Source organism: Schistocerca americana, chromosome 4 (genome assembly GCF_021461395.2).
Source record: "Schistocerca americana isolate TAMUIC-IGC-003095 chromosome 4, iqSchAmer2.1, whole genome shotgun sequence".
NCBI lineage: Eukaryota > Metazoa > Arthropoda > Insecta > Orthoptera > Acrididae > Schistocerca > Schistocerca americana.
The window spans coordinates 633,181,118-633,195,583 of NC_060122.1; the positions used below are offsets into that span (position 1 = coordinate 633,181,118).

At 39.1% G+C, this 14,466-nt stretch overlaps 1 protein-coding gene across 1 annotated transcript in view; it reads right to left on the reverse strand.

Moving 5' to 3' along the window:
- Positions 1-404: 404 nt before the first annotated feature.
- Positions 405-14,466, reverse strand: part of LOC124612511 (cystatin-like) — a 100,717-nt gene continuing 86,655 nt past the window's right edge. The window contains exon 5 of the mRNA XM_047140757.1: positions 405-762. Coding sequence (XP_046996713.1) covers positions 728-762 — 35 coding nt within the window. The 3' untranslated portion in view covers positions 405-727. The remainder of the gene's footprint in view (positions 763-14,466) is intronic.

The window sequence follows — 14,466 nt, forward strand, 5'->3', positions numbered from 1 at the left end:
ATGACACGGCATTGTTAGGTTCTGAAGGAGTGCGAGTGTTGCCGCAGGCCAAAGGGTGGGACGGGAAGGTCTGTCACCCTGTTCTCCCTGCTGCTGGCTCGCTGCCTGTCTGTGTCAAATAGTAGCAAGAGTACTGCCAGCTGTCAGAGCTCTTCTCTCAGTGTAAGGAGTATAGTACAGAACAGGGCAAGTGTAAATCTATGATTGTGTGTAAAATTTGACAGTACACACTGCATATACTGGAAACAAGATACCAGTTTTCAGTAATGTGTAGGATTAACACTTGCTGGCTGATGTCTTGATGGAAGAGTTTTCACTCTTTATTTTGTGAAATAAAATTTCATGCAAAAACATTGAATGGAAGCAACAAGGAAATTTATTTCATTAAAACGTTTGTACATGCATTGTAATTTAAAACTTCCTTTATTATTTCTTTTCTATCTTTTACATTAATCTACTTGAATTTTTTATAATATATACAAAAAAAAGTTACAAAGTGCTTTTAATTTTTTTATAAATTTATCCAGCCTTCTTCACAGTATATGGATCTTTTCATACTTTAGATTTAAGTGTAGATTAGCCACATCATGCCATATCTCTATACCTATGTTTCATCAACTTTAGCAATGGGCCCTGATTTAAACAATTTGTCTGTTTTCATGTGAAATATGAATATATGGTGTCCATTCTGGAAGTTATCAAAATGAATGTTCTTTAAGATCAGTAGCTATGAAGGAAATTGAAGTGACTTCAGCAGAATTCCTGGAAAACAAAAGTAAAGTTTTTCACATTTTTACAAAGATGGTATTTCAGAGTAGAATTCAGTCATTTGTTGAAAATTATTTGCAACTGATAACTGAATTCTATACATAAATTTATACTATAACTGCTGAAAAATAACAGCTATGACTAAAATAATAAAGTTGGAACTGCATGAGACCTTCTAAATGCTAGAAAAAGAGTAAAGAAGAATGTGTAATAAAACTGCTCACTAATCACAAACACATTTTTCATTTTATTTGGACATAAAGAGGAGACAGCTATTTGAACTTCTATATTCTTGACCTTAACTTACAACAATTTTGGGTTTGTGTGGCAATACTATTGTGTGCAGTATAGTGGATCATTAACTTATATGATAAATTAATGCATTATCAATTCTTAGGAAAAAGGCGTAATTTGGTAATTCAGTTTGGCAGGCAGTAGGATAATCAAAAGGTCTTGAGTCAGTCTGTGCTTGACATTAAGGATTCACTTCCTGGAAAAAGTTAAATAGCATGTCTGCATAGTGGTTTGAATTATGTGACGAACTGGATTTTCATATGCTTTTGGAAGGGTTAGTTCTCATGTTAGAGCAAATGCACAGTAAATGTATGGTCCTTATAGGTCTGCAGGGAATATATGTGTGTGCAAAATATCTGAACAGACACATGATTAGATCAGCACAAACATACATCAGTACGTTGTTCTTCTGAAGACAGAAGTCAGAAGCAAAAGTAACATCTGTTATGATCGAGATAGTCTAATGAGGCCACCTCTGGCGCTACTGTTCACAACATATGTAAATGATCTTGCAGATAACTGATGTATTTCTGTATTTGTTAGCCTTGTGGCATCATTAGCAACTTACTACAAAATGCAGTGACACATTCAGATGATCACTGCATGATGTGAGGACTGTTAGCCTACCCTCAGTGCCAAAAAGTAATGTAATGCACATAAATAGATGGAAGTATCTGTGTTAATAACATTTAAGTATCTGTATTAATAACATTTCATTGCACAATAGGTGATCAGTCATAATACACAAGTATCTACAAGTTTGTATGCAAAGATTTCATGTGGAATGAACACACAGATATAGCTACTGGGAAGGCAAATGCCAATCTTATTTATTGGAAGGATTATAAGGAAGAGTAATTCATGCACCTAAGACATTTCTTAAAAAACCGTCTCATAATTGCATTATTAGAGAAATTCTGGACCACACAGAAGGGTACTGATGATTTCTCTCTCCAAGAACCTACAGTGAAAAGAATAGAAAAGGGGTACAATGATATAGGTGAATTATGTTTTCCAATGTCGTACCCACAGGCGGGGAGTGCACAGTTTCTCTGGAAAACTGCAAGTGGCTGAAACAGCTGAGTGGATGGCATCCAATCTTACACAAATAAAAGAGAACACACAAGAGGAATTCAAGCATGAAGCTCAGAATCATTAACAATATACAAACAAAATCTGAATAGCAAACCAAGTGAAATAACTGAGAATAAGCATATTACTGTGTGCAAATAGTAATGTCAGCAACCAAAAAGCTTTGGATACATCAACACAACTGGCTGATGAATGAGCGTGCACTTTTCTAGTGGTCTATGCCACCCAAAAGTCTTGTTAACAGACCTGTGTGTGGCCATGACATCATAAATCTCTGGAGAGCCAATGCTGGTACATCCATCTGTATATCAGTGTCCAAATGCAATGAAGATACTAAATTATTCTCCACTTTAATAGGGTTGGAAGTGACCAGACCTATGTTTTAGCTACTGGGGCAATGGGGAGCATTGTTCCCTGGCAGTGACTCCAACAGCATCTCAATTTCCAAAGTTTCCATCCCTTTGGCATCTTATTCATTTTCTGTCTAGTTCAGTTGAGGCTGTAGTTGCTGCTGAGGCACTGAGACTGTTAGTGATTGTAGCATTGGAGGAAGTGACTCAAATTCCATGAGTTGCCAGATGTGTGCTGGTTCAGTCATCAACTGCTGCCACAGCTGGTAGTAATGGCATGGTGATACATGTTTGAAAGAGCTTGGTGTTGTCTTGCCGGAAAATGGAACCAATTACTCCACAGAACCACGGAGTGCCACTTCGGTAAGCAAACAAATCAGAGCTGACCAGGATGTCATTTCTTGCAAGTTCTAGTTTCTTCAGCTTCTCAATGAAATGTCCCAAGTCCATTATGTATGTATCAGTCTCTCAAACATGCAGCTGGAGTAAAGAGGCCAAGTGTTTTGCAAGTTTATACATTGGTGAACCAGAAACACTAACAGTCAGTCTTAATGGAACATTATTCTTACAGATCTTTGATAATCCATACAGCTGAGGTGTTGGTCTTAATGGAACATTATTCTTATGGTTCTTTGGTAATCCATACAGCTGAGGTGGTAGGGCTTCTGTGTTCTGGAGGGTCCTCTTTATGTCTGCTGAGAGGCCTTGATCAACTGATTCTTATCTAGTACTAAATGCAGATCCGCTACATCAGATCTGCACTTAGTTTTTGGTGCACATTGGATCTAATAGGTACTGGTTCTTCTGCTTGTAATCTTCAGTTTTCATTATGATGGTCACATTTTTCCTTATCCAAGAAGATCGAAGAGTGTCTTAGATCAGCAAAGGAGAAAAGAAACCCACTTGCAATGTCAGGAATATACTCCATACCATGTAAAGGTGAAAAAGTCTATGTTGGAATGACTGGGTGATAAGTCAACTCTAGAATCACTGAACATGAGTGGCATTGCTGGTTGGGCCAGGATGAAAAATCAGTCGTGGCAGAGCACACTCTGTGGAAGACCAACCACATAGTAAAATTTGTGAACATAGAAGTTCTTGGTGTAGAAAAGAGTTGTCACACCTGCTTATTCAGGGAAGATATAGAAATGCACAAACATGACAATAATTTCAACAAGCAAGAAGAAAGCCTCAAGTTGAACAGATGCTGAATTCCCATGTTGCAGCAAATGATCGTTGCAGGTAGCAAGGGGAGAACCTCTGCAGTAATTACCACAGAAAAGCTCTTGGGCACTGGTGTGCCATATACAGAGTGTCTCACCTAACTCTGCTTCCTCAAATATCTCTGGAACAACAATAGATATTCAAAAATGGTTTCCGCCAGCATGAATGTATGGCAGGGGCTTAGGAAACCAAATACTATGGGAAATTTTAAAATGTAAACAAATACTATTTTTAACACAAACTTGTGTATTTTTACATGGACACCCCCTATTATTTTGTATGCTATCAATAGCATGAAAAATTACAAACATAATGGTGTTGGTTGCATCGCAATACATCAGTTATATCCTGAAAAATTCTGAAGCGAAGTTAACGCTTGAAATAAATGAAACGCACAGCTAGCGCACGTCCTGAGACTCAAGCTGCCACTATTCGTGATGTGATTGATGTAATATGTCAGTGGAGTGTTAATGTATGGTGTAGTATTATGCGTTTTCTTGTGGCTTGTTACATTTGCCATCATCTGGTCGATATGGAGGCATTCAGTAATGAAGAAAAACTAGATATTATTTTAATTTATGACTAATGTCACAGAAATGCAACTGCAGCTGTGACACTGTATGCTGAATGCTACTCAGACCAACAGTGTCCATTGTGTTGAACCATTGGCAACATCTGCAAGACACTCAGGTATACAGGAAGCTGGGTTCCCACAAAACGTTGACATACAGTGCCAGTGACTGGATTTGCTGTTCTGGCTGGTGTAGTGCACAATCCTCAGGTGGGTGTATGAGAAATTGCTCGAGGTGTAGGAATAAGCCACAGTAGTGTGTGCAGAATCTTGCAACAGCATCAGTTTCATCCGTTCCATATCTCACTGCACCAAGAACTGTACAGGAATGACTTTGAATCCCACATTGCATTCTGTCATTTTTCACTTCAGCATTTTCAAGGCACTCCAGTATTCCTAAGCAATACATTGTTTATGGATGAGGCTTCATTTACAAATCATGGTAATGTGAATCTGTGGAACATGCACTACTGGTCCATGCAAAATCCCCACTGGATTCGCCAAGTTGCTCATCAGCGACAGTGGAGAGTCAATATGCATCATTTCTTCAACACACACTAGCACTCCTCATGGACGATCTAGGATTGGAAACTTGTCTATCATTGTGGTTCCAACAAGATGGATGTTCTGCACACAATGAAAAAGTTGCCAGAGATGTTCTAGATGCGACATATCCAATTAGGTGGATCATCCAAGGAGGTACTGTGTAGGCAGTCCCCCTGACTTGACATCATTAGACTTCTTTCTCTGGAGCACAGTGAGAGAAAGAGTGTATTGATAACCCCCAACAACAGTAGAGGATATGCAACATTGTACAGGGTGATTCAAAAAGAATACCACAACTTTAGGAATTTAAAACTCTGCAACGACAAAAGGCAGAGCTACGCACTATCTGTCGGTGAATTAAGGGAGCTATAAAGTTTCATTTAGTTGTACATTTGTTCGCTTGAGGTGCTGTTGACTAGGCGTCAGTGTCAGTTGATGCTAAGATGGCGACCGCTCAACAGAAAGCTTTTTGTGTTATTGAGTATGGCAGAAGTGAATCGACGACAGTTGTTCAGCGTGCATTTCGAACGAAGTATGGTGTTAAACCTCCTGATAGGTGGTGTATTAAACGTTGGTATAAACAGTTTACAGAGAATGGGTGTTCATGCAAAGGGAAAAGTTCTGGACGGCCGAGAACGAGTGATGAAAATGTAGCACGCATCCAGCAAGCATTTGTTCGCAGCCCAGGAAAATCGACTCGCAGAGCTAGCAGAGAGCTGCAAATTCCACAGTCAACTGTATGGAGAGTCCTACGAAAAAGGTTAGTTGTGAAACCTTATCGTCTGAAATTGGTTCAAGCACTGTCTGCAGCTGATAAGATTAAAAGAATCGATTTCTGTGATTTTATCCTTGCTCAAATGGAAACAGATGAATCTTTCATTTCAAAGATTGTGTTTAGTGATGAAGCAACTTTCCACACTAACGGGAAAGTCAACCGTCACAATGCCTGTATATGGGGCACTGAGAATCCGCGGGAAACAACTCAGTATGAACGTGACTCACCTAAGGTGAACGTTTTCTGTGCCATTTCAGCCAATAAAGTTTTTGGTCCCTTTTTCTTCGAAGGTGCTACTGTAACTGTACTACAGTATCTGGAGATGTTAGAGAATTGGCTGTTCCCTCAGCTCGATGGAGCAGGATGGAGCGCCACCACATTGGCACTTATCTGTGACAGAGCACTTCATCACTGGCCTCCAAGAAGCCCTGATCTTACCCCCTGCGATTTTTTCTTATGGGGGTATGTGAAGGATATGGTGTTTTGGCCACCTCTCCCAGCCACCATTGATGATTTGAAACGAGAAATAACAGCAGCTATCCAAACTGTTACGCCTGATATGCTACAAAGAGTGTGGAACGAGTTGGAGTATCGGGTTGATATTGCTCAAGTGTCTGGAGGGGGCCATATTGAACATCTCTGAACTTGTTTTTGAGTGAAAAAAAACCTTTTTAAATACTCTTTGTAATGATGTATAACAGAAGGTTATATTATGTTTCTTTCATTAAACACACATTTTTAAAGTTGTGGTATTCTTTTTGAATCACCCTGTATTACTGAGGCATGTAATGGCAATATCTGTAGAAACTCTACAATCCGTGCAACACTCTCTTGTTACCCATCTGCAAATGTGTATTGATGCAAACAGAGGGCACTACTAATATATGTTGACGTGACACAGTATCATTGGTCAAGATGTGGGTGTATTTTCTAAGCTGGATCTAATGCACAACAAGACAGTTCCTGTGGGCGACAGGGCACTAGTAAATGTGTTTATCAAAGTGAATTAAAGTGTAGCTCTAGTTGTCATTTTGCTAGAATAAAAATACATGTACAATATGAAAAATGTAACTTTGCATTGGATGTGTCACTTGCTTGGTTTTGTGGATTGTTCATACCTTCCCATTGTGTGAGCCCCTGACACAGGCAGCGTGAGGTGCATGCTTGAGCCTCAGGATGTGCACTATTTGTGCGCTTCATTTATTTCAAGCATCATCTTTGCTTTTCTCAGGATTTAATTGACATATTGTGGTGCAACCAATGCCATTATTTTTGTGATTTTTCATGGGATTGATTGCATATGAAATAACAGGAGGTGTCCATTTAAAAATACACAAGTTTGTGTTGAAAATAGTATTTGTTTACCTTTTAAAATTTCGCATAGTATTTGGTTTCAGAAGCCCCTGCTGGTGAAAACCATTTTTGAATATCTATTGTTGCTCCAGAGATATTTGAGGTGGCAGAGTTAGGTGAGACACCCTGTATATAAGCTGCAGCTGTGAGCTCGTCTCCACTCCACCATCAGCAATGCATGGTGAAACTTTGGCAGTGCCAGCCACTTGTGTTGGCAAAACATCACAAAAATCATCAAACATATGTCAACCTAAGACCCAGAGACAGAAGGGACATTCCGTGTAATGTAGGTCACACTTATAATATTAAAAAGTTTAAAATTTGGTACCTTCTATATATTTTTTGAAAAGTCTGGACTTTTTAGTGTATGGCAACAATGGTTTGTGGCCCATTATTGCTTTCCCTCCATTATTTGTAGCCATTTTTATAATGTCATATGTTTTTCATATGATGAGAGTGTGAATTATTGGCGATTTTGGACCTTCATTTCAACAAACTGACAGGTAAGAATTAGTGTATCATTATTTATATTACCATTACATACCCTAATGTATTGCATAAAGAGTATAAAACGGAAGTAGGTAAATTATAGGTTAGGATAAATAATATAATACAACAGCACGAACTTTCAAGTAACATGAGTCACTTTCATATAATTAAGTTTTTATACCAAGAAAGATATTAGAGATAACATTATCTTGATCAGTAATTTACTTCTTAGTGTGAATGTGTAACTAAAATCACTACTAAAAATTTCCCAATTTCCACCAATATTGTAAAAACAGAAAACTAAATGAGTAACGTGAGTCACATAATCTGAGCTACAGTTGTACTATTGTAAGGTTAGAGGAAGAGGATGCCTTCAGCAGCAGCAGGAAGACAGAGTAGGAGGAGGCAAAAGTTAAACAGTGAAGAAAAATATGAAGAATTTAAGAAGAAGCACCTGGAAGAATCTAGAAAAAGCCAGCAGAAGCAGAAACAAAAGGTTCTAGAGCTGAGTCAACATAGGCAATGACTGTTATTGGAAGAAAGAAGAGCTAAAACTAGGGTGAGAGTAAGAAAACATAGGCAACATAAGTTACAAAATCAGCAGCCTAGCAAAGCGGGTTTGTCATCATGTAAGTCACATGGTGCCCTGGATAAAGCCATGGCTCAAGTAGTGCAATTGCTTACATTAGCAAAGTACTGTCAACTATTCCTGAAAATGTGAAGGTAGTTTCAATCTGGTCAGATAGACTTGCCTCAAAAACTTAAAAACAAATATGTTACTGCTGCTGTGCCTCAGTTTCAGTCATTTCATAACATGAAAATCTATTGGAACTTATTTGCTACATCCTATGGTAAAGGAGTCGTAGATGGAATTGGTGCAGTTGCAGAATGGCTAGTGTGGAATGCAGTAAAAAAAACAAAAATTCATAGTAGGTGATCCACCAACTTTCGCTCAGGTAGCTGCAAGTACCACAACTATGCATCTTTTTCATGTGTCTGTAGAAATTCAAAGAATCAATGTGAAATCTAATCTGGCTCAAATTTTCAGCACCATCAGTACCAAACATGAAAAGCATTCACTGCTTTCACTACAAGAAAGAATTACTACAGACATATCTGCTGTTTCCAAAGAATTTCACTGCTGCAAACCAACACACTGAAGAAACTATAGAAAGTGTGAGAATTGGAGACTAGAATATGATAGTAAATTCACTGCTGGAGAAGTATGTGCAGCTTTTGGAAATTCTTACCCAACCAGTGCAATGGAGCATGCTGGTCATGATTGGAAATGGCCTGTAAAACTGATTAAATTACAAAAAAATTAATCTACTTGATGTTGTCAATGCAGGAGGATATTTTCAGTTCTGACTTTTAATTGAATTTACAGTTCATTTTCCCAGATGTCATGCTCCTATAATTTTTCATAGTGTTTGAAAAGTGTAATGTTAATGTTAAGTTTATCTTATTTGGTACATAACATCATATTTTCATTTCTGTGCTTGCTGGAAAACTTTTTTTCCAACAAGCAGTAGCAAGTAACAAGAGTCACGTAACACTGAGTCACACGCCTTTTTCAGTGTATTACACTATTTCACAAGGTATAAATATTTTTAGAAATCTGTAACTCTGTCATTTGAAGGCCAACCTAATATGCATTTTCTGTGATAAAAACCAGATCCATACTCTGAATAGTTTGAGGACACTTTTGACCTAAAATTCACATTAGGAATAGGATGTCCCAAATTTGTAACATAAGTCACAACGTAAGTTACATTCTTGTTCTTTAATTTTACTGCTCTTCCCTGCTTAAATAACACTTCAAAAACTTTGCCTGAATAACACAATCTTTAACAATGATTTACAAAAGAAAATATGCATTTATAAAGTGATAAAAAGTCAACATAATAAAACACTGATTTCAAAATGTAACAAGAGTCACCATGGAATCTCCCAGAAGCCAATAGGCAATTTTATAAAACAATCTGCCACTGCAGTGCAGGGGATCCTAAATCCTGCTAGGTTTCCTGATTAATCAGACAAATTACTGCCCTGGCATCCATGTGGAATTAAATATAAACACCACTGATGCACAACTCAATCAGGAATTTATTAGGCATGTGGGCGGGTTCTGCCAGGACTGGAGTTAAAGTGAACATTGATGCTTGGTCATGTTCTGCTGCCCACAGTTATTGGTGAACACTGGTGCATCTGCACACAGTACTGTTTTACTGCCCTGTCACCTTTTTTGTGACAGGCATAATATGTATCGAAAAGATGCAGCCACTGGAGACACTTGTGGCATATCCAACAGTCTGGACAATGGCTTAAGTAAGCATCATTGGGGGTGAATCCAATGCAGAGGGGGACACTCTGTGATCTACATCAAAATGCCTGACTAGGTAGCATTTTCTTACTACGTCCATTGAAATCTGCTTGGAAGCAAGAAACATTTCCTTGCACAGGATGCACATCTTGAGTATCAGCTCAGGAAATATCAGCATGTGGCAGAGAGCTGAACTATGTGCCAGTTATTGGAAAGTGCATTTTGAGCTGCTTCTGACACCTCAAACAAGTTGACAATAATTGTGATTGTGCTTAAGGTGAGGTCTTGTGTTTATGTGACAACTACACCTCCAATTTAAGAAACTGCATATGAGACACTGCAATTTGTACAATAAAATTTCAATTTATGGGTTAGGCCATGCACATCTACTCTCCAGGATGCTTAAGACTGATCACTGACCTGGGTGAAGGTTGCCCCACAGACTGCTCAAGTTTCAGATCTGCTCCACAATGTTTGATCATCTCCTGCATCTGCTCCTGCTGTAGTTGTCTCCACTATATCTGTTCCTTCTGCATTATTTTACACTGCCAAAACTCAGAAATTATTGGTACTTTGTGATGAGATATTTAGCCCAAGAGAGACAGCTTCGTTGTCACTTCTATAATGCACTACTTAGATGGGGGGAGTGCCACAAGGCAGTTTCTCTAATAAATGGCTAGTGGCTGAAGGACCAAGCGGACAATGTTAATCATACACATGTCTGAAAGGACAAACCTAGAGGTAATCAAATGTGAAGCCCAGAATCACCAACTGTGTTTGAACAAAACCTGAATAGCAAACAAAGAGAAAAAAGTGAGAACAAGCATGGCACTGATCGCAAACAGTAATGTCACTGACCAGGAAGATTTGGAAACATCACCACAACTGCCTGAGGAAAGCACATGCCACATCATTGGCTACACAGCTAGACAGTCTTGCTAACAGATGCAGCTGTGAAACTGTGCAACTCTGGATGGACATTGCAGTTGCTTTCATTTCAATATTGGTGCCCAAATCTGCAACGATGCTAAACTGTGTGCCATCCTCTGCACAGTGTATGCAGAGTTGCTTGAATAATGTGCACTTGTTTTTACGATGGCAACATTCTCTCTCACAGGTCTGAATGGGGAGATGACTGGACACCTGAAGCTATCAGTCTTTCAGAACAGTTTTCACCATTTATCACAACTACAGCATTTGGACATCCAAAAAACTTTTCACAGTCTAATGATAAATATTTGTTTACCAGGGAGTACTGTGTACTGGAATAGAATACTTAGACAGTAACATTGCATTTTTGAGGGGGGATGAGGATTGGTGTCAATGTCACTGAAGATTTACATATAACTAATTACTTCCCTGTAATTAATGATCACAAGACAGGCAAAAATAGAATCATGATGTGTTTGGATCTTGTACTCAAATTATGTGTGTTGATCACCACTGTGTGCAGGAAACTTATTTGTTTTACTTTTCACAAACAGTAAATAAAGCATGGTCTCTCTCTCTCTCTCTCTCTCTCTCTCTCTCTCTCTCTCTCTGTGCCAAATCCATAGTGCCAGCTGAGCACACAACCACTGTGTCTTCAGGTGATATAATGTAGTGGCACAGTGCACCTGTTTTAAAGACTTTCTTATTGATGTGTGCTGGGTAATATTACAATTTCTGAACCCATTTGAAGCACAGAGAAAAAAAAGTTATTCTAGCTATATAGCTTTTGGTCATTCTATGTCAAGTGGAGCAGCCTGACATGACTGCTGCCTGGCCATTCAAAATTCAATGAAAGTTTTTGAGCAGGTTCAACAAAGTATTGGATACACATGTACAAAGTTTAGATAGGGGTCCCAAGTTTGCACTGCTACGTGCACGCCCAAGTACCAACTTTGGATAACTATTATGAAAGCCCCTATTTCTGCATACTTGTGTCTGATAAGAATATATTACTGATTTGATTGTCAAATAAGTTTGGTGATAGCTGTAATTCTTCAAAGGTGGAAGAAAATTCATTGTGTAACTTAGAGAGCACATCTGTGATCAGCCATAAATTGTAATTTTCAGGATGGATTCAGCCAATAACTGGTAATATGATACACAGCCATGTTGTCTTCTTGAGATCTTTGTACAATAGCCTCTGTCCTTATCTATCCTCCTGCAAATCTGACAGAAAATTTTAAATGTGAATGTATGCTTTCCCAGTGTATACAGCTGGCGAAGAGTTCTTGTGCTTCCAGCCGGGTGGTGGTGTCTTCAAACTGCGACGTTTCGACAAGTGACATACTCGTCATCTTCGGGCGAAGTTCCGAGACTTTGCGGATGCCGGTCCCTTTATACCTGCGGCCTGCCCCCCACCACCTGGCCGCGGGAGGCTGGGTCCAGAGGAGCCGGCGGGCAGGGTGGAGGGGGAAGCGGGTGTGCTGTTCGTGTCTCTGTCAGAGCATTCTGGTCAGGTCTCGTGAGCTGGACGGTTCTTGGTGCATTCCTGGCATATTGTGGCTAATGCTGGATTCCAGGCTGCGCTCAGTTGATAACCTTCATCCCTGTTCACAAGATTCTCATGGACCCGTATTTCTATTGATTCTTTAATGACGCTGTCCCAATAGCTCCCGGCTTGGCACAGCACCCTGGTGTTCTCGAAAACAAAGGTGTGGTTTTCTTTGATGCTATGTTCAGCTATAGCAGATTTCTCTATCTGTCCAAGTCGGACATGCCTGGTGTGTTCCTTGCACCTTTTCGAGATTCAGTGCTGCGTTTGTCCAATGTACTGTACAGCACATTCGCAGGCAATGCTGTATATACCAGGTGTGTTGAGTTTGAGTGGGACTTTAGCTACTGAGAAAATCAAACATAAATACCATCTTCCGACCACCGCCGAAGGTGAAAGAGCTGCTGGGCTCAGTTTTTGATTAGGCCAATGTGCTTGCATTGGCGTTTTTCTCTTGTCCCAGAAATTGTGTGACCTTTAGCAAACCTTCTTTTCTGATCAAACAAAATTTGTTCTGTTTCTTTATGCGTAACATAAAAAAGATGATGCCTGAAATATTTTCATTGGAGAACTTATCAAGAGGCATGAATATTCGGTTATCCAAAGGTCTCTGTGAGCTAACATGAGCTGCCTTTCTAGCTTCTCCTCCAGTTCCATCACAAGGAGATTTTCCACAACTGATTCCAAAGAAATTTCAGTCATCAGAGCTACCAAATTCCATTTCATGCAGGCATAAATTGATAAAATTTTTGTATTTGGCAGCATATCCATCACTAAAGTAGTGAATGCACTTGATGTCTCCTATTGTTATCCTCAAATATTTAACCAGACTCATTATGAATGCATGAACTGCAGTGGCATCATGATGAAGGCACTAATAATACAGAAACTGATATTCTGTAGTGCCTTACCAGCAAAGTAAATCACAAAGGGTTCCAAATCAGATTTTCCAGGACACTGTTCATGGTGTTGCACCATGCTATCTTTTGATTCCAAACAGTAGACAGTATTCTAGGTTAGTTTCTTGTAGTCCTCATTCTTGATAGGTGTTGAAGCTAACATCAGTTTGGCATTTCAGTGCATCACGCATAAATACACTGAGTGTGTACCAGCAGGATCAACTGCAATACATCACTTTGGCCTGAGTTCACAAAATTTTGGGAACCCCAATTCACTGCGATATGCTTACAGTAGGCTATGAACATTTCTTTCATGTTACAAAGTAGGACACATTTCTGCTTATGACCTTTCTCACTGTCCACTCTTACTGGTATGTAATTGTTTTTGCCTGAGTACAGCTGAGAAAATTCATCATCTTTGAAGAACCTGAGGACTTTATCTTTGAGGCATTTTTGTGTATGCCTAGCAATGTAAGAGATTAAATTTTCCTGAGAAGAGGGGAACTAATGTATGAATTATGGAGGAGACAGGTAGATCCTAAAGGTACTGTCCAGGAGCTATGGAACAAGTATGCAACAATAGTTATTTGCAGGTTGTTCAACAGATTACTGAGCCCAGTGAGTTAAATCTGACTGTTGTCTTAATTCATGACACATTTAAAGAAATATTAGATCTCTTGGAATGTGAGGATAATTGTACTCTCAGTCAAGTACGAAGATTTCAGGCCCATTTGGATCACTGTGTCGACAGAATGAGTGACAATTTTTAGAAACCTATAGTAACACTACTAATACAGACCCATAACAGAAAAATGAGTAATTTTGGTAATGAAGTTAATTCGAGTGTTCATAATAGAGAGGCTGGGCAAACAATCATTGATACTCTGTTCACAAAGTTGCAGAACCACAGGATTTTTTGAAACAGTGTTGTCATTCATCATTGAATTCAGTGGGTCATATAGCTAAATTTTTGTATTTTATGATAGGTTTCAGAATAGAGCTCAGACCATGGAACTGGGTGATTTAAATGCTTTAAGATCAGCTGAGGTAAATGTGAAGAATAATGTAAATGATGAAGTATAGCACACCAAAGAGGAAAATAATACTTGGAAAGGCCTGCAGGGGCTACTGTATCATCAGTCTGGCTGTGAATATTAATAAACTGTGTACAGCAAGTCAGAAGGAAAGTGGTGACATTGAAACCTCCGTACACCAAGGAGCAAGTAGTAAGCCATATTTTACAGTGGCTAAGCCCTGAGAATAGTCAGAGAGCAGTATTTTGTCAGGTCTGCAAGATGTT